Source organism: Microtus ochrogaster, chromosome 4 (genome assembly GCF_000317375.1).
Source record: "Microtus ochrogaster isolate Prairie Vole_2 chromosome 4, MicOch1.0, whole genome shotgun sequence".
NCBI classification, from domain to species: domain Eukaryota; kingdom Metazoa; phylum Chordata; class Mammalia; order Rodentia; family Cricetidae; genus Microtus; species Microtus ochrogaster.
Genome location: NC_022011.1, coordinates 86,042,985 through 86,061,302, shown reverse-complemented (window position 1 = coordinate 86,061,302; position 18,318 = coordinate 86,042,985). Strand labels below are relative to the sequence as shown.

The window sequence follows — 18,318 nt, the reverse complement described above, 5'->3', positions numbered from 1 at the left end:
ATAGCCTTTTCCTAGGATGGCAAAAATGACTCTTGTCTGTAACTCTACATTTTAGCTCCCCCAACACTTGACCTGGACTTCAGAGATAAACTTACAGTCCGAGTTGGTGAAGCTTTCGCCCTCACTGGCCGTTACTCAGGCAAACCAAAGCCTAAGGTTGATTGGTTCAAAGATGAGGCAGATGTGCTGGAAGATGACCGCACCCACATCAAGACTACTCCCACGACACTTGCCCTTGAGAAGACAAAGTCCAAACGCTCAGATTCTGGAAAATACTGTGTAGTTGTGGAGAACAGCACAGGCTCCAGGAAAGGTTACTGTCAAGTCAACGTTGTTGGTAAGTTTTATTTATCTTATCAATAATAGTCTTTTTCCTTCTAGAAGTGATAATAATATTTTGTGCTATGATTTTCTTTCTTTTTTTTTTCTGCAGACCGTCCTGGACCACCAGTAGGACCTGTTGTTTTTGATGAGGTCACCAAAGAATACATGGTTATTTCTTGGAAACCACCTCTTGATGATGGAGGAAGTGAAATTACCAATTATATTATTGAGAAGAAGGAGCTGGGTAAAGACATATGGATGCCTGTGACTTCTGCCAGCGCTAAAACAACGTGCAAAGTCCCAAAACTGCTTGAAGGAAAAGATTATATCTTCCGGATTCATGCTGAAAATCTGTATGGAATAAGTGACCCTCTGGTGTCCGATTCGATGAAAGCCAAAGATCGTTTCAGTATGTAGTATGGTTGGGGGCGGACCCAGTGTTTGGCAAAGTTAATAGGGAGGTTGAAACTTGTAACACATTTTGCTAATGTCTGTAACAGGAGTTCCTGATGCACCTGAGCAGCCAATTGTCACAGAGGTCACCAAAGACTCTGCACTAGTGACCTGGAACAAGCCAAATGATGGAGGAAAGCCCATCACAAACTACATCCTGGAGAAGAGGGAAACTATGTCTAAACGATGGGCTAGAGTTACCAAAGAGCCTATCCATCCGTACACTAAGTTTAGGGTTCCTGATCTTCTAGAAGGATGCCAGTATGAGTTCCGGGTTTCTGCAGAAAATGAAATTGGTATTGGAGACCCAAGTCCACCATCCAAACCTGTCTTTGCTAGAGATCCAATTGGTACAGTATTAAAACATTCATTCAGTTTGCATACAGTTTGACTTTTCTCAGCTATATTTTAACTTCTTTCAAATTTTTGTCTTTGATTATGTAGCTAAACCAAGCCCACCTATTAATCCTGAAGCAGTAGACACGACGTGTAATTCAGTTGATCTAACTTGGCAGCCACCACGTCACGATGGTGGGAGCAAGATCCTAGGATACATTGTGGAGTACCAGAAAGTGGGAGATGAAGAGTGGAGACGAGCCAATCACACTCCTGAGTCATGCCCTGAAACGAAATATAAAGTCAGTGGTCTCAGAGACGGGCAGACCTATAAGTTCAGAGTACTGGCAGTCAACGAGGCTGGTGAATCAGACCCGGCCCACGTTCCTGAACCAGTGCTAGTAAAGGACCGACTTGGTGAGTGAGATGCTGTGATCTGCAATTGTGAGAAATAGGTGCCTGCTGGATACTTGATTATAGTATGCAGTAAGGAATCCTACATGAAGGTGTTTTTCTTTATTTTAGAACCTCCTGAGCTGATCCTTGATGCCAACATGGCAAGAGAACAGCACATTAAAGTGGGTGACACCCTGAGACTGAGTGCCATCATCAAAGGTGTGCCATTCCCAAAAGTAACCTGGAAAAAAGGAGACAGAGAGGCTCCGACAAAAGCACAAATTGATGTTACTCCAGTTGGAAGCAAGCTTGAAATTCGCAATGCTGCCCACGAAGATGGGGGAATTTATTCTCTAACTGTGGAGAATCCAGCTGGTTCAAAAACTGTCTCAGTGAAAGTACTGGTCTTAGGTGCGCACTTAGATGCTCATGCCATTAAAAATAAAAACCTCAAATACCTTTTTCTTGTCACTTAACTATTATTTAATACATTTCAGATAAACCTGGGCCACCTAGAGACCTGGAAGTCAGTGAAATTAGGAAAGATTCTTGCTACCTTACTTGGAAGGAACCACTGGATGATGGTGGTTCTGTTGTGACCAACTATGTGGTTGAGAGGAAAGATGTCGCCACTGCCCAGTGGTCCCCTCTTTCAACCACGTCGAAGAAGAAGAGCCACATGGCTAAACATCTGAACGAAGGCAACCAGTACCTCTTCCGAGTAGCTGCCGAGAACCAATATGGACGTGGTCCTTTTGTTGAGACACCCAAGCCCATCAAGGCTCTGGATCCTCTCCGTGAGTTACTTTCCTGAATATAGAGTTTTGTTTGACCAGATTTGAGATAATTGTTTATTCATCATAACTTTTCTTTCAAAGATCCCCCAGGGCCACCCAAGGACCTACACCACGTAGATGTCGATAAGACTGAGGTCTCTCTTGTTTGGAATAAACCAGATCGCGATGGCGGCTCTCCAATCACGGGGTATCTGGTGGAGTACCAAGAAGAAGGTGCCACGGATTGGATTAAGTTCAAGACTGTGAAAAACTTAGAGTGTGTTGTTACGGGCTTACAACAAGGAAAGACTTATAGATTCCGGGTTAAAGCTGAAAATATCATAGGTCTTGGTCTCCCTGATACAACTATCCCAATAGAATGTCAAGAGAAACTAGGTAAATTTTGGATTGGCATATTTTTTATTTCTTCTTTGAATTATTCATACTGTGAAAATTCAAATCTAATGACCTCTTCATTTCTTTCTAGTGGCTCCATCTGTGGAATTAGATGTGAAGTTAATTGAAGGGCTCGTTGTAAAAGCTGGTACCACAGTGAGATTCCCTGCTATTATAAGAGGTGTACCTGTCCCTACTGCAAAGTGGACATCAGATGGAATTGAGATTAAAACGGAAGATCGCTACACAGTTGAGACTGACGGCTTCTCCTCGGTGCTGACCATCAAGAACTGCTTGAGGAAGGATACCGGGGAATATCAGCTCACAGTTTCCAACGCAGCTGGTACCAAAACAGTAGCTGTCCATCTTACTGTCCTTGATGTCCCCGGTCCACCAACAGGTCCCATTAATATTCTGGATGTCACCCCTGAATACATGACTATCTCATGGCAACCACCTAAGGATGACGGAGGGAGCCCAGTGATAAATTACATCGTTGAGAAACAAGATACTAGGAAAGGCACATGGGGCGTTGTCTCTGCAGGAAGCAGTAAGCTGAAGCTGAAGGTGCCCCATCTCCAAAAGGGCTGTGAGTATGTTTTCAGAGTCAAAGCAGAGAACAAGATGGGCGTTGGCCCTCCCCTTGACTCCACACCTACTGTCGCTAAGCACAAGTTCAGTCCCCCATCACCTCCTGGCAAACCAGTGGTAACTGACATTACTGAGAACGAGGCAACGGTGTCTTGGACCCTGCCGAAATCTGATGGCGGCAGTCCGATAACTGGCTACTATGTAGAGCGTCGAGAAATAACTGGCAAATGGGTGAGAGTCAACAAAACACCCATCGCTGACCTGAAGTTCAGGGTGACTGGACTCTATGAGGGAAATACATATGAGTTTAGAGTTTTTGCTGAAAACCTTGCTGGACTAAGCAATCCATCCCCAAGTTCTGATCCAATAAAAGCTTGCCGGCCCATCAAACCACCGGGGCCACCCATAAATCCTAAGCTGAAAGACAAGAGCAGAGAATCTGCGGACTTGGTGTGGACAAAGCCCCTCAGTGATGGCGGCAGCCCCATCCTCGGATATGTAGTAGAGTGTCAGAAACCCGGCACCGCGCAGTGGGATAGGATCAACAAGGACGAGCTCATCCGGCAGTGTGCCTTCAGGGTACCTGGACTGATCGAAGGAAATGAGTACAGATTCCGCATCAGGGCAGCTAATATTGTGGGTGAGGGAGAGCCAAGAGAACTGGCAGAGTCTGTGATTGCAAAAGACATCCTTCATCCTCCGGAAGTAGAGCTTGATGTGACATGCCGTGACGTCATTACTGTTCGGGTGGGTCAGACGATCCGCATTCTCGCTCGAGTCAAAGGCAGACCTGAGCCAGACATCACTTGGTCTAAGGAGGGCAAAGTCCTGGTCAAGGACAAGCGGGTTGACCTGATTCACGATCTGCCTCGCGTGGAGTTACAAATTAAAGAAGCAGTCAGAGCCGACCACGGCAAGTACATCATCTCTGCTAAGAACAGCAGTGGACACGCCCAAGGATCAGCCATCGTTAACGTCCTTGACAGACCTGGGCCTTGCCAGAATCTGAAGGTTAGCAACGTCACCAAGGAAAACTGCACAATTTCTTGGGAAAACCCACTAGATAACGGTGGCTCAGAAATTACAAATTTCATAGTAGAATATCGTAAGCCAAATCAGAAAGGCTGGTCAATCGTTGCCTCAGACGTCACCAAGAGACTGATCAAGGCCAACCTGTTGGCCAACAACGAATACTATTTCCGTGTTTGTGCGGAGAACAAAGTAGGCGTTGGGCCAACCATTGAAACAAAGACTCCAATTCTGGCCATCAACCCTATTGACAAGCCAGGAGAGCCAGAAAACCTTCACATTGCAGATAAAGGAAAGACATTTGTCTATCTCAAGTGGCGACGGCCTAGTTACGACGGTGGCAGCCCAAATCTGTCATACCACGTCGAGAGGAGGCTGAAGGGCTCTGCTGACTGGGAAAGAGTGCACAAAGGAAGTATTAAGGAAACCCATTACATGGTTGACAAGTGCGTTGAAAACCAGATTTATGAGTTCAGAGTGCAAACTAAGAACGAGGGTGGAGAAAGTGACTGGGTAAGGACAGAGGAAGTTGTTGTGAAGGAAGACTTACAGAAGCCAGTCCTTGATCTGAAATTAAGCGGGGTGCTAACTGTCAAGGCAGGGGACACCATCAGGCTCGAGGCAGGTGTGAGAGGCAAACCATTCCCAGAAGTGGCCTGGACCAAGGACAAGGATGCTACAGATCTTACAAGATCACCGAGGGTCAAGATTGATACCAGTGCCGAATCCTCGAAATTCTCTTGTACCAAAGCCAAACGAAGCGATGGTGGTAAATACGTAGTCACGGCAACTAATCCAGCCGGCAGTTTTGTGGCCTACGCTACTGTCAATGTTTTAGATAAGCCTGGACCTGTAAGAAACCTGAAAATCACAGATGTGTCCAGCGATCGGTGTACTATCCGCTGGGATCCACCGGAAGACGATGGTGGCTGTGAAATCCAAAATTATATCCTGGAAAAGTGCGAGAGCAAGAGAATGGTGTGGTCTACCTATTCCGCTAATGTCTTGACACCTGGCGCTACGGTGACCCGTCTCATAGAAGGAAATGAATATATTTTCAGAGTCCGTGCAGAAAACAAAATAGGCACAGGGCCTCCAACAGAAAGTAAACCCGTCATAGCAAAAACCAAGTACGACAGACCTGGCCGCCCTGATCCTCCAGAAATCACCAAAGTGAGCAAAGAAGAGATGACTGTGGTTTGGAATGCCCCCGAATACGACGGCGGGAAGTCTATCACAGGGTACTATTTGGAGAGAAAAGAAAAACACGCCGTCCGCTGGGTCCCTGTCAACAAGAGTGCCATCCCCGAGAGGCGACTGAAAGTGCAGAATCTCCTCCCAGGACATGAGTATCAGTTCCGCGTCAAGGCAGAAAATGAGGTTGGCATTGGAGAACCAAGCTTACCCTCAAGACCAGTGGTGGCAAAAGATCCCATAGGTAAGATGCTCCTCCTTTTTTCTAATATTAAGCCAATTCTTAAAATTATGTATCTGACCAAAAAATTAATTGTCTAACAAACAGGTTGCTTCATATTTTTAAAAACAGCATTTTGACTAATATTTTTCCAATTAGACCTTTTACCATATCACCAAGAAATATGCACTGGTAGACTCTAAATTTTAGAAAGGAATGTAAAGAAGTCTTGGGAATTAAGAAGTTAAAATGACCTTGTTTAAATTGAAAATTAACCATAAAATTATACAGTAAAGTTTCATGAGGCTGGGGAGGTGGCTTAGTGGGTGAAGTACCCACCACACAAGCCTGAGTTCAGATCACCAACACTCCTGTACAAAGCTAGGTGAAACAGCACATAGCTATAACCCCAGGGCCAAGACGGGGGACATAGATGGGCAGACTCTGGAGTTCACTGGCCAGCCGGTAGAACCAATTGCTAAGTGATAGTTTCAGTGAGAGGCCCTGTATCAAACAATAAGGTGACGTGCAAGAGAGAAGGACACCCAGGGTTGACCTCTGGCCTGAACATGCACGAACTCATATGTACACACTCTCAAAACATGGACACACATATACAGTAAACACAGAGTAAAGAATAGAATCGCTACTAATAATTGATGATGTGTACATTTTTTTATATAATTTTTTTTTCCAGAACCACCTGGCCCACCAACCAATTTCAAAGTGGTTGATACAACCAAAAATTCCATAACTCTGGGATGGGGAAAACCCGTCTATGATGGAGGTGCACCCATAATTGGATACGTTGTTGAGATGAGACCCAAAATAGCGGACGCCTCACCCGATGAGGGCTGGAAAAGGTGCAACGCTGCCGCCCAACTTGTTCGCATGGAATTCACAGTCACCAGTTTGGATGAAAACCAGGAGTACGAGTTCAGGGTGTGCGCCCAAAATCAAGTCGGTATTGGGCGCCCTGCAGAGCTAAAGGAAGCCATCAAACCTAAAGAAATCCTCGGTGAGGCTTCTCTCTAGTGGTGGATACCCATCTGCATTTATTCTCCTGGGGTTCCCTCATGTCTGCCGAGCCCACTAACGTCTTTAACGTCCCCTGCAGAGCCTCCAGAGATCGACTTGGATGCCAGCATGAGAAAACTGGTCGTCGTGAGAGCGGGCTGCCCCATCCGGCTATTCGCAATAGTGAGAGGACGCCCCGCCCCCAAAGTCACATGGCGCAAAGTGGGGATTGACAATGTGGTCCGAAAAGGACAAGTCGATCTCGTTGACACCATGGCCTTCCTTGTCATCCCCAACTCTACCCGTGATGACTCGGGAAAATACTCCTTGACCCTGGTGAACCCAGCAGGAGAAAAAGCCGTTTTTGTGAACGTCAAAGTACTAGGTGTGTTAGCCAAAAGCTTTTTTTTTCCCCCCGTGCTCCAAAAACAAATGAGTTAATTGGAATGCTGATGAGACTTGTGACTGCTCCTTTGCAGATACTCCTGGACCTGTGTCTGATTTAAAAGTTTCGGATGTCACGAAAACATCCTGCCACGTGTCCTGGGGCCCTCCTGAAAATGACGGCGGGAGCCAAGTGACACATTACATTGTGGAGAAGCGTGAGGCAGAAAGAAAAACATGGTCAACAGTTACACCCGAAGTGAAGAAGACAAGCTTCAACGTCACCAACCTTGTTCCCGGGAATGAATATTACTTCCGAGTAACTGCTGTCAATGAATATGGCCCTGGGGTCCCAACAGATGTCCCCAAACCTGTGCTTGCATCAGACCCTCTCAGTAAGCAATCCCGTTTCTTTCCCCTTTTGACTCCAGCCCTCTAGTTTATCAAGGCCAAGAGGTCAATATGATTATAATCTGCTGATCACAGTCAATAGATCGTTAGGATTATAATCTTCCAGAAGGAACTTGATTTGTGAGACACTAATAGTGCAGTAAATATCTCTCTTGGATAAAACGTGTATCACTTGCTTTACATAACACTTTATTATCAAGATGTTGAACCACGTATCCCATAAACTTTGGTACAAAAGGTCATACTGAAACCCTTACATACATGAACAATGGAGTTTATAAAGTTACCTAATTTTCTAAATTATGTTCTTTCCCTAGGTGAGCCGGATCCTCCAAGAAAACTTGAAGTAACAGAAATGACAAAGAACAGTGCTACGCTGGCCTGGTTACCTCCCCTGCGTGATGGGGGTGCTAAAATTGATGGCTACATCATTAGTTACAGAGAGGAAGACCAGCCCGCAGATCGCTGGACAGAGTACTCGGTGGTCAAAGACCTCAGCCTCATTGTCACCGGCCTAAAGGAAGGAAAGAAATACAAGTTCCGAGTTGCAGCGAGGAATGCTGTCGGCGTCAGCCTGCCAAGAGAAGCCGAGGGTGTCTACGAAGCCAAAGAGCAGCTATGTGAGTTGTTTGCCTTCATGTTCTGTGTATATAGCTGTTTCTGTTCTTCTTATCTGGCTTTTCTGTGTTGTTCCTAAACTAAGCAATTGTATTTATCTTTTTGAGTAGTTACTGCTTCCTTTATGCCCTGTGATAAGAAAAACTGGCTTCTGTAGACATTTCTCCTTAAGTTTGTACAACACAGGATATAGCCTATCCTTATGTAGGCTATATCTGATATTTTCTATTAAGAAGTTTTAAAAATATTGGTAGCTTGGCCCTCTTGTGGGACTCCTAACAGTGGGGACAGGGGATGTCTCCTACTCTTTTTGTAGGTGGCTGGGATCTTACTCCTCATACTTGGTCGTCTTGCCCAGCCTTAACATATGGGGAGGTGCTTAGTCTTACTGCAACTTGATATGATGTTCTGTTGATCCTCATAGGAGACCTGCCTTTCCCTAAACAGAAACAGGAGGAGTGGATTGGGGGGTGGGAACTGAGGAGGGATTTGGGGGAGGGACTGGGAGGACAGGAAGGAGGGGAAATAGCAGCTGGGACATAAATTATTATATTTTGAAAATTTTTCAATTAATAAAAAATTGCTTATAAATTCAATCATTAATTTGAAATGCCTAGTGGCCTACAACCCACAATTCGAGAAATCCAGAAGACTCCCCCCTCCCCCCCGCTCAAGAAATGGGTTTTGTCGTTGCTTTCAGTGCCACCGAAGATCCTCATGCCCGAGCAGATCACCATCAAAGCTGGGAAGAAACTCCGAGTGGAAGCCCATGTGTATGGGAAGCCCAACCCCATCTGTAAATGGAAGAAAGGAGAGGATGACGTCGTCACATCCAGCCACCTGGCCATCCATAAAGCGGACAGTTCTTCGGTCCTCATCATAAAGGACGTCACCAGGAAAGACAGTGGTTACTATAGCCTCACCGCAGAAAATAGCTCGGGGACAGACACTCAGAAAATCAAAGTTACAGTCATGGGTAGGTACATCAAATTATGGAGATCAGAAAGGTTCCTTTTTTTTTTTTTAAATATTTGTTTTCTCACTCTGTGTTTCTTTCCTCTTGGTTTATGCAGATGCTCCTGGTCCGCCCCAGCCTCCATTTGACATTTCTGATATCGATGCTGACGCTTGCTCCCTGTCTTGGCACATCCCTCTTGAGGATGGAGGCAGTAGCATCACCAATTACATAGTAGAGAAGTGTGATGTAAGCCGTGGGGATTGGGTCACAGCTCTAGCTTCGGTCACCAAGACGTCCTGCAGGGTTGGCAAGCTGATCCCCGGACAGGAGTATATCTTCCGGGTCCGTGCTGAAAACAGATTCGGCATTTCAGAGCCTCTCACATCTCCAAAGATGCTCGCTAAATTCCCGTTCGGTGAGTGCTGGTGTTGGTGGTGTGTGTGTGTTGTTCTTTGTAGGCTTTTAGTTTAAAGCAGAAGCTGACATTTCTCTGTCTTCATCTCCAGACGTTCCTAGTGAGCCAAAAAATGCTCGAGTCACTAAAGTCAACAAAGACTGCATATTTGTCGCATGGGACAGACCAGACAGTGATGGAGGAAGCCCCATCACTGGTTACCTGATTGAACGCAAAGAAAGAAACAGTTTACTCTGGGTGAAGGCTAACGACACTGTCGTCCGGTCAACTGAATATCCTTGTGCTGGCCTTGTAGAAGGTCTAGAATATTCATTCAGAATTTATGCCCTAAACAAAGCTGGATCCAGCCCACCTAGCAAACCAACGGAATATGTAACCGCAAGGATGCCAGTAGGTGGGTAACCATTGCTTGGAACTGTAGAGACACATTTAAATCTTTGCTTCTGAAAGTTAGTACTTCCATCCTGGAGTAGGCTCTACCTCTCACAGGAAATGCACTCCTGTAAATGTAAATGTATAGCAAGCCCTGAAAAGTAGATACCGGATGGATGGCTGACTTGACATGATTGTTATCCTGTTGAACCACACGGGAGTGGCGCTGTGAGGAGCTTACACTTCTGCTAGTGAGACCAACGTTGAGAATATTTCTTTTTGGTTTAGATCCCCCAGGGAAACCTGAAGTTGTTGATGTCACCAAGAACTCTGCCTCCCTTATCTGGGCCCGTCCAAAGCATGACGGAGGCAGCAAAATTATTGGCTATTTTGTAGAAGCTTGCAAGCTTCCTGGTGATAAGTGGGTTCGGTGTAATACCACACCTCACCAGATTCCCCAGGAAGAGTACACAGCTACGGGGTTGGAAGAGAATGCTCAATATCAATTTAGAGCGATTGCCAAGACTGCTGTGAACATTAGCCAGCCTTCTGAGCCTTCCGACCCAGTGACTATTCTTGCAGAAAATGGTAAGAGTCTATTGCGTATTAAAACACTTACAGTATCCATGATAGTAATGTTTCCTCATGAAATAAATAATACTTAAAAACAAACAAACATACTAAATTCATACAATGGAAAAGGAGAGAATAAATGACAAGGAGTTAACTTTGTATTCAGCACTAAAAATTATGCTTATGAAGAATCTTTTTTTTTTTTTTTTTTTTTTTGGTTTTTCGAGACAGGGTTTCTCTGTGGTTTTGGAGCCTGTCCTGGAACTAGCTCTTGTAGACCAGGCTGGTCTCGAACTCACAGAGATCCTCCTGCCTCTGCCTCCCGAGTGCTGGGATTAAAGGCGTGCGCCACCACCGCCCAGCTGCTTATGAAGAATCTTAAAAAGCAAAACAAAAAAAAAAACAGGTTACACAACTAAGGAGTGTGTGATATTAATCATAGTCACAGAATGATGACAAAGAAATATTAAACTGAGAGTGGGAGCCTAGTGTTGGGATTATGGGAATTTACTTTTACCTATTTGCAGTATTGTCAAATTTCTTTGTTAAACGTATTTTACTTTTGTAGTAAGTATGGATCTTAAAAATTGGGGCTAAGGAAAGGGAGAACGAGAGGGAGAGAATGTTAAAGTTTCAATTCAGTCTGACAGGAAGAACTAGTATTGGTAACTCTGCATGGTGCCAGAGTTAATAACGTGTTATAGATCTCAAGATTACTAAAAGAGTAGACAATAAAAATGCTGACCGAATAGGCGAGCGGACTGTGGTATGAGTTTGCTTGATTGAATCATTCCACAACGCAGACTTTTGCAAAAATACTGTACTCATAAATATATGTAAGAATTATTAAAGAAAAATGGTTGTAGCACTAGAGCTGTAGCTCAGTGGGTTCAATCCCAAGTATTAAATGTTAATAGTTAATAATGAGATGAAAATCTCATGATGGATTTATCGCTGTTGTCAGTAATAATTACACAATGCGGTTTTGCATAATGAAGACCGTCAATCTTCTTTCCTTCCAGTTCCTCCCAGGATAGAACTCAGTGTCGAAATGAAGTCTCTGCTTACTGTGAAAGCTGGGACTAACGTCTGCTTGGACGCTACGGTGTTTGGTAAACCAATGCCGACAGTTTCCTGGAAGAAAGATGGCACGCCAATAAAACCAGCGGAAGGTATAAAGATGGCAATGAAGCGGAACTTGTGCACCTTGGAGCTGTTCAGCGTGAACCGGAAGGACTCGGGAGACTACACCATTACTGCCGAAAATGCCAGTGGTTCCAAATCAGCCACCATTAAGCTCAAAGTACTAGGTAATTAAAGAATGTGATTACAATCCCATGCTTCACTTAGCCTGTCAATAAGTTTACAAGCTGGATATGCTAATGAACTCCTAAGACCCCAGCACCTGGGAGGGGGCAGGAGGATCAGGAGTTCAAGGTCATGCTCTTCTACTCAGGGAGTGCTAAACCAGCCTATTCTATTGATGCTCTGTCTCAAGGACAACAATAAGCAAAGTATGTCCTAAGAATAAAATGAATAGCATTGCAAAAGAGTGTCTTTATAGAGGATGAGTGGTCGATCACTATTCTAGCTACCAAGGGTTGGGAGGGAGGTGACTTCTAGGTCATATAGGAAGTTGCTGATATTATATAGAGCATAGCCCACCGTCTAGATCTCTTCCCCATATTCATTCCCCTTTTTAGAAAAATAATAGTTCATTTTTCTTCTCCATTCTTTCAGATAAACCAGGTCCTCCAGCATCTGTCAAAATCAACAAGATGTATGCGGATCGTGCCATGCTGTCTTGGGAACCTCCTCTCGAGGACGGAGGCTCAGAAATCACCAACTACATCATTGACAAGCGGGAAACGAGCAGGCCTAACTGGGCTCAGGTCTCTGCCACTGTGCCCATCACCAGCTGCACCGTGGAGAAACTTATAGAGGGCCATGAATACCAGTTCCGTATCTGTGCTGAAAACAAATACGGAGTGGGTGACCCCATCCTCACTGAGCCAGCGATTGCTAAAAACCCATATGGTAGGTACACTCTCCAGCGGGTTGCTCTCTACTTCCTTAAACACTCTTTTTGCTTAAGAGACTAACGTACGTATCGTTCCGTCTTTACAGACCCACCTGGACGCTGCGACCCTCCTGTCATTAGCAATGTCACTAAGGATCACATGACAGTCAGCTGGAAAGCCCCTGCCGATGACGGTGGCTCACCTATCACTGGATACTTTGTTGAAAAGCGAGAAACTCAGGCAGTTAACTGGACTAAAGTCAACAGAAAACCTGTCATAGAAAGAACGTTAAAAGCAACGGGTCTCCAGGAAGGCACTGAGTATGAATTCCGAGTCACTGCTATAAATAAAGCTGGACCCGGCAAACCCAGTGATGCGTCCAAAGCCGTGTATGCTCAGGACCCACTGTGTAAGTGTGCTTGAGAGAGTCCCGTGCTCTGTAGTGAGCGTTAAACAGCCAGAACGGAAGTTGTCACTAAACCTTTCTGTTGTTGTTTGTCCTCAGATCCTCCTGGCCCACCAGCTTTCCCTAAAGTATACGATACCACCCGTAGCTCGGTGAGCCTATCATGGGGCAAGCCAGCCTTTGATGGAGGCAGCCCCATCATTGGTTATCTTGTGGAAGCCAAACGAGCCGATTCTGATCACTGGGTAAGGTGCAATTTACCAGAGAAGCTGCAGAAAACCCGCTTCGAGGTGACCGGCCTGATGGAAAACACTGAGTATCAGTTCCGCGTGTACGCTGTGAATAAGATCGGCTACAGTGACCCAAGTGACGTACCAGACAAGCACTGCCCCAAGGACATCCTAAGTAAGTACTGCCAGCAGACACAGGTGAGACTTTCTGCCCATCATAGTTTAAGAGACAGAATCAGCTCTGGTGCAGACACAGCTACAAGTTCCAGGAGCCCAGATCAGGAGGGGTAGGTGGCACTTCATGATGTTTAGCAGGCCAAACTGAATCGGTGGCTTTCAAAAGAAGAAAGAATTTTATTCTAAGAATAAAGAGGTTTTGTTGTTTTTCTTTTTTAAGTCATGGCCCATCTATTATCCTCCTGCCTGCTATCCACTCATCCACACACATCTCTAAGTATGTAACTGAAAGACTCTTATAGTCCCTTTCTTCTATTCATTTCATCTCCAGAACTCCTTCCCACCTTAAAATTTAATCTATTATATACTTTTCTTCCTATGATGACATAGCAAACAAAGCCAGAGCATTTGCAGGAATGGAATATGCACTGAATATAAGACAGAAAACTCAAGGTGGGAGGAAGCATTCTCTTAAGCATAGACAGAGGTTTAAATCTGCAGGGTACACGTGAAGAGGAAGACAGGCCTTCGAGGAATACTTGGTTGGGGCAAAAGTGCATGGAAAAATAGGAAGATCATGGGGACCAGAGAGAGAGGTCAGTGATCACAAGGGCATACTGTTCTTCTAGAGGATCTGAGTTTGGATCCCAGCACCTACATCAAGTGACTTAAAACTGCCTGTTACTTCACACCCCCACCCCGGGATCTAGTGCCTATTTCTGGCTTCCATGGATTCTGCACTCATGGATTACTGCAGATGTAAACATAAACACCTATTCAAAAATAAAATACTTTCAAGAAAAATGAAAACATCAACAGAGTATCCAATTGTTCAGGACGTTTTAAAAAAATGAAGAAGTTGGTTTTACAAAGGAAATGTATTTTAGGAATGATAGGGTAGTCTTTAGAAATACATATGAGGCTGAAATTTTACGGCTTTGACTTTCTTCACCCCCACGTTCAATAGTTCCACCCGAGGGAGAACTCGATGCCGAGTTAAGAAAAACACTCATTTTACGTGCTGGAGTTACCATGAGACTCTACGTGCCCGTCAAAGGACGTCCACCACCAAAGATCACTTGGTCGAAACCAAACGTCAATCTAAGAGAACGGATTGGACTGGACATAAAGTCCACCGACTTTGACACTTTCCTGCGCTGCGAAAACGTGAACAAGTACGACGCGGGGAAATACATCTTGACCTTGGAGAACAGCTGTGGGAAGAAGGAGTACACCATTGTAGTCAAGGTGCTCGGTAAGTGGGCTAAGGCAAGAGGCACGTGTGTTTGAAACCAGCGCTTGCGTGCTTTCTCAATGTGTTCATTGCTTGCTTAACCTCTGCTTGCTATTCAGATACTCCTGGGCCACCTGTCAATGTGACGGTTAAGGAAATATCCAAGGACTCCGCATACATTACCTGGGATCCCCCCATTATCGATGGTGGGAGCCCCATCATCAACTACGTAGTTGAGAAGCGGGATGCAGAGAGGAAATCCTGGTCGACAGTGACCACTGAGTGCTCAAAGACGAGCTTCAGAGTCTCTAACTTGGAAGAGGGGAAATCCTACTACTTCAGAGTGTTCGCTGAAAATGAGTACGGCATTGGGGATCCGGGTGAGACACGGGACGCCGTCAAGGCATCAGGTGAGCAACGAACTGTGACCCGCCCTGTTGAACTCCGGCCCACCTTGGTTATTTGGGCGTTGGACTCATCGTGTCTCCTCTTTTAGAAACCCCGGGACCTGTTGTTGACCTCAAAGTGCTGGCCGTGACCAAGTCATCCTGCACCATTGGCTGGAAGAAGCCTCGCAGTGATGGTGGGAGTAGAATTACTGGCTACGTGGTCGATTTCCTGACAGAAGAAAATAAGTGGCAACGAGTAATGAAGTCATTGAGCCTGCAGTACTCCGCCAAAGATCTGAAGGAAGGGAAGGAATACACCTTCAGAGTGAGCGCTGAAAATGAAAACGGAGAAGGAACCCCAAGCGAAATCGTCGTCGTGGCAAAGGATGACGTTGGTAAGCGTCTCCCTGTGCAGCCTCGCCTCCTCTCTCCTGTCATCAGAAATATAAGCTGGAGCCTAAAAGCCTGGCTTACCAAATGCATACCTTTTAAAACTGATCTGAGGTGATTGTCTAGTCCTAATAATTCCAATACAAATAATCCGTCTCCACCTTTTTTTTTTTTTTAACAGTGGCTCCTGATCTTGACTTAAAGGATCTACCTGATTTGTGCTACTTGGCTAAAGAAAACAGCAACTTCCGCCTGAAGATCCCCATAAAGGGCAAGCCAGCACCATCCGTGTCTTGGAAGAAGGGGGAGGACCCTCTACCAACTGACACCAGAGTCAGTGTCGAGTCCACTGCAGTCAATACGACTCTTGTAGTATATGACTGCCAAAAATCCGATGCTGGAAAATACACAATCACGCTGAAGAACACTGCTGGCACCAAGGAAGGGACTCTCTCCATAAAGGTTGTTGGCAAGCCTGGCATCCCCACTGGACCAATCAAATTTGATGAAGTCACAGCAGAAGCCATGACCCTGAAGTGGGGTCCTCCAAAGGATGACGGAGGTTCTGAAATCACCAACTATGTCCTAGAGAAGAGAGATTCTGTGAACAACAAGTGGGTGACATGTGCTTCCGCTGTCCAGAAAACCACCTTCCGGGTCACTAGACTGCATGAGGGCGTGGAATACACCTTCAGGGTCAGTGCTGAAAATAAATACGGTGTGGGAGAAGGCCTGAAGTCCGAGCCAATCGTTGCCAAGCACCCATTTGGTAAGTGTGTTAAAGAATAAAGTGAAATATGGCTTTGTGGAGGTTCCTTTTTATTAATCTGACGTTGTCTACCTTTCTCTTTCTATATATAGATGTGCCTGATGCTCCACCACCTCCCAATATTGTGGATGTCAGACACGATTCAGTGTCTCTAACATGGACTGACCCTAAAAAGACTGGTGGCTCACCAATTACAGGTATTTAATTTACAGTTTTCCTTTAGCTTTTTATCAATGTTCATCAGAAATACCTTGTTCATATAATTATCTTCATATCTAGTAATGCATTTTCCATATACACAATTAACGTTTAATTTAGTTGAAACCTCCCCCAATGCAACAGTTCATAACCAAAGTAACTATCTAGTGTTTTTCAAAAGAAAGGTAATAACTATGTATAGTGCAAGAAGAAAAACTGGCACCATACCTAGATGATAAAATTATAGATAACAAAGAAAGGTCATCTTTTATATATATATACAAAGGAATAACTTGGGTAAAGTGTGTATGTGTGTGTTTTAAAACAATCTGTATAATATCTATCTGAATTGATATATTCATGGTCATTTGTAGGGTATCATATCGAATTCAAGGAAAGAAACAGCCTTCTATGGAAGAGAGCTAACAAGACTCCTATAAGGATGAAAGATTTCAAAGTGACCGGATTAACTGAAGGTCTTGAATATGAATTCCGAGTTATGGCTATCAATCTAGCAGGAGTGGGCAAGCCAAGCCTGCCCTCAGAGCCAGTTGTAGCCCTTGATCCAATTGGTAAGCCATTAAGAAAGGGAAGCCTAGGGGGGCTGTGCTCCAGGGGGCAAGCATTGGCGGTTTGTTTGATGGGTTTCCTTCTCTGTTTTAGATCCTCCTGGAAAACCTGAGGTTATCAGTGTAACAAGGAATTCAGTGACTCTCATCTGGACAGAACCCAAATATGACGGTGGCCATAAATTAACAGGGTACATAGTAGAGAAGAGGGATCTGCCGTCCAAGTCTTGGATGAAGGCCAACCACATTAATGTTCCAGACTGTGCCTTCACTGTAACTGACCTTGTCGAAGGTGGAAAATACGAGTTCAGAATCCGAGCAAAGAACACAGCAGGTGCTATCAGCGCTCCATCAGAAAGCACAGGAACCGTCATTTGCAAGGATGAGTACGGTAGGTGACACTGGCATCTATTCTGGTTAAAAGGCAGAACATGAAACCTCTTCCGTTTTCTGATGAGCTTATTCTTTCTCCCCTCTGCAGAGGCACCCACCATTGTCCTTGATCCCACAATCAAAGATGGGCTCACAGTTAAAGCAGGGGACACCATTGTTTTAAGTGCCATTAGCATTCTTGGAAAACCCCTTCCAAAGTCAAGCTGGTCCAAGGCGGGAAAAGATATCAGACCATCGGATATTGCCCAAATAACTTCAACCCCAACATCATCCATGCTGACAGTCAAGTACGCCACAAGAAAGGATGCTGGTGAATACACCATCACTGCCACAAACCCTTTTGGCACAAAGGAGGAACACGTGAAGGTATCGGTCCTTGATGTACCTGGCCCCCCAGGTCCCATTGAAATCAGTAACATTTCTGCTGAGAAAGCAACACTCACATGGACACCTCCCTTGGAAGATGGCGGATCACCAATTAAGGCTTACGTTCTTGAAAAGAGAGAAACCAGCCGGCTTTTGTGGACAGTGGTTTCTGAAGATATTCAGGCCTGCAGGCATGTGGTGACCAAACTCATCCAAGGAAACGAATACCTTTTCCGCGTGTCGGCGGTAAACCAGTACGGCAAAGGAGAACCTGTTCAGTCTGAACCCGTCAAGATGGTAGACAGATTTGGTATGTAGTGCACGCGGTAGCTGTGGTAGTGACCACCATGGAAACGTTCAAGTTCAGTAAATCGGGAACTTACCACCAATCTGCCTCTTTTTTGTAGGTCCCCCGGGCCCTCCTGGAAAACCGGAGATATCAAATGTCACTAAGAACACTGCCACTGTCAGCTGGAAGAGACCAACTGATGACGGTGGCAGCGAGATCACGGGTTATCATGTTGAAAGGAGGGAGAAGAAAGGCTTGAGATGGGTGAGAGCCACAAAGACTCCAGTTTCTGACCTCAGGTGCAAAGTGACCGGGCTCCAAGAAGGAAACACCTATGAGTTCCGTGTCAGTGCGGAGAACAGAGCGGGCATTGGTCCACCGAGCGATGCCTCAAACCCTGTTCTGATGAAAGATGTGGCCTGTG

At 45.2% G+C, this 18,318-nt stretch overlaps 1 protein-coding gene across 2 annotated transcripts in view; it reads left to right on the top strand.

Annotated features, from left to right (window-relative positions):
* The window catches only part of Ttn (titin), a 270,353-nt gene that overhangs the window by 202,335 nt on the left and 49,700 nt on the right, over positions 1-18,318 (top strand). For both annotated transcript variants that reach the window (XM_013345840.2, XM_013345841.1), the window contains 29 exons: positions 56-337; positions 434-733; positions 825-1,127; positions 1,222-1,530; positions 1,639-1,920; positions 2,007-2,306; positions 2,388-2,681; positions 2,773-5,739; positions 6,413-6,733; positions 6,833-7,117; positions 7,212-7,511; positions 7,845-8,147; positions 8,846-9,121; positions 9,219-9,518; positions 9,610-9,912; positions 10,179-10,478; positions 11,486-11,773; positions 12,204-12,500; positions 12,591-12,893; positions 12,990-13,295; positions 14,265-14,552; positions 14,651-14,941; positions 15,028-15,315; positions 15,492-16,079; positions 16,172-16,276; positions 16,652-16,849; positions 16,941-17,237; positions 17,328-17,915; positions 18,013-18,315. In XM_013345840.2, coding sequence (XP_013201294.1) covers positions 56-337; positions 434-733; positions 825-1,127; positions 1,222-1,530; positions 1,639-1,920; positions 2,007-2,306; positions 2,388-2,681; positions 2,773-5,739; positions 6,413-6,733; positions 6,833-7,117; positions 7,212-7,511; positions 7,845-8,147; positions 8,846-9,121; positions 9,219-9,518; positions 9,610-9,912; positions 10,179-10,478; positions 11,486-11,773; positions 12,204-12,500; positions 12,591-12,893; positions 12,990-13,295; positions 14,265-14,552; positions 14,651-14,941; positions 15,028-15,315; positions 15,492-16,079; positions 16,172-16,276; positions 16,652-16,849; positions 16,941-17,237; positions 17,328-17,915; positions 18,013-18,315 — 11,565 coding nt within the window. The remainder of the gene's footprint in view (positions 1-55; positions 338-433; positions 734-824; positions 1,128-1,221; positions 1,531-1,638; positions 1,921-2,006; positions 2,307-2,387; positions 2,682-2,772; positions 5,740-6,412; positions 6,734-6,832; positions 7,118-7,211; positions 7,512-7,844; positions 8,148-8,845; positions 9,122-9,218; positions 9,519-9,609; positions 9,913-10,178; positions 10,479-11,485; positions 11,774-12,203; positions 12,501-12,590; positions 12,894-12,989; positions 13,296-14,264; positions 14,553-14,650; positions 14,942-15,027; positions 15,316-15,491; positions 16,080-16,171; positions 16,277-16,651; positions 16,850-16,940; positions 17,238-17,327; positions 17,916-18,012; positions 18,316-18,318) is intronic.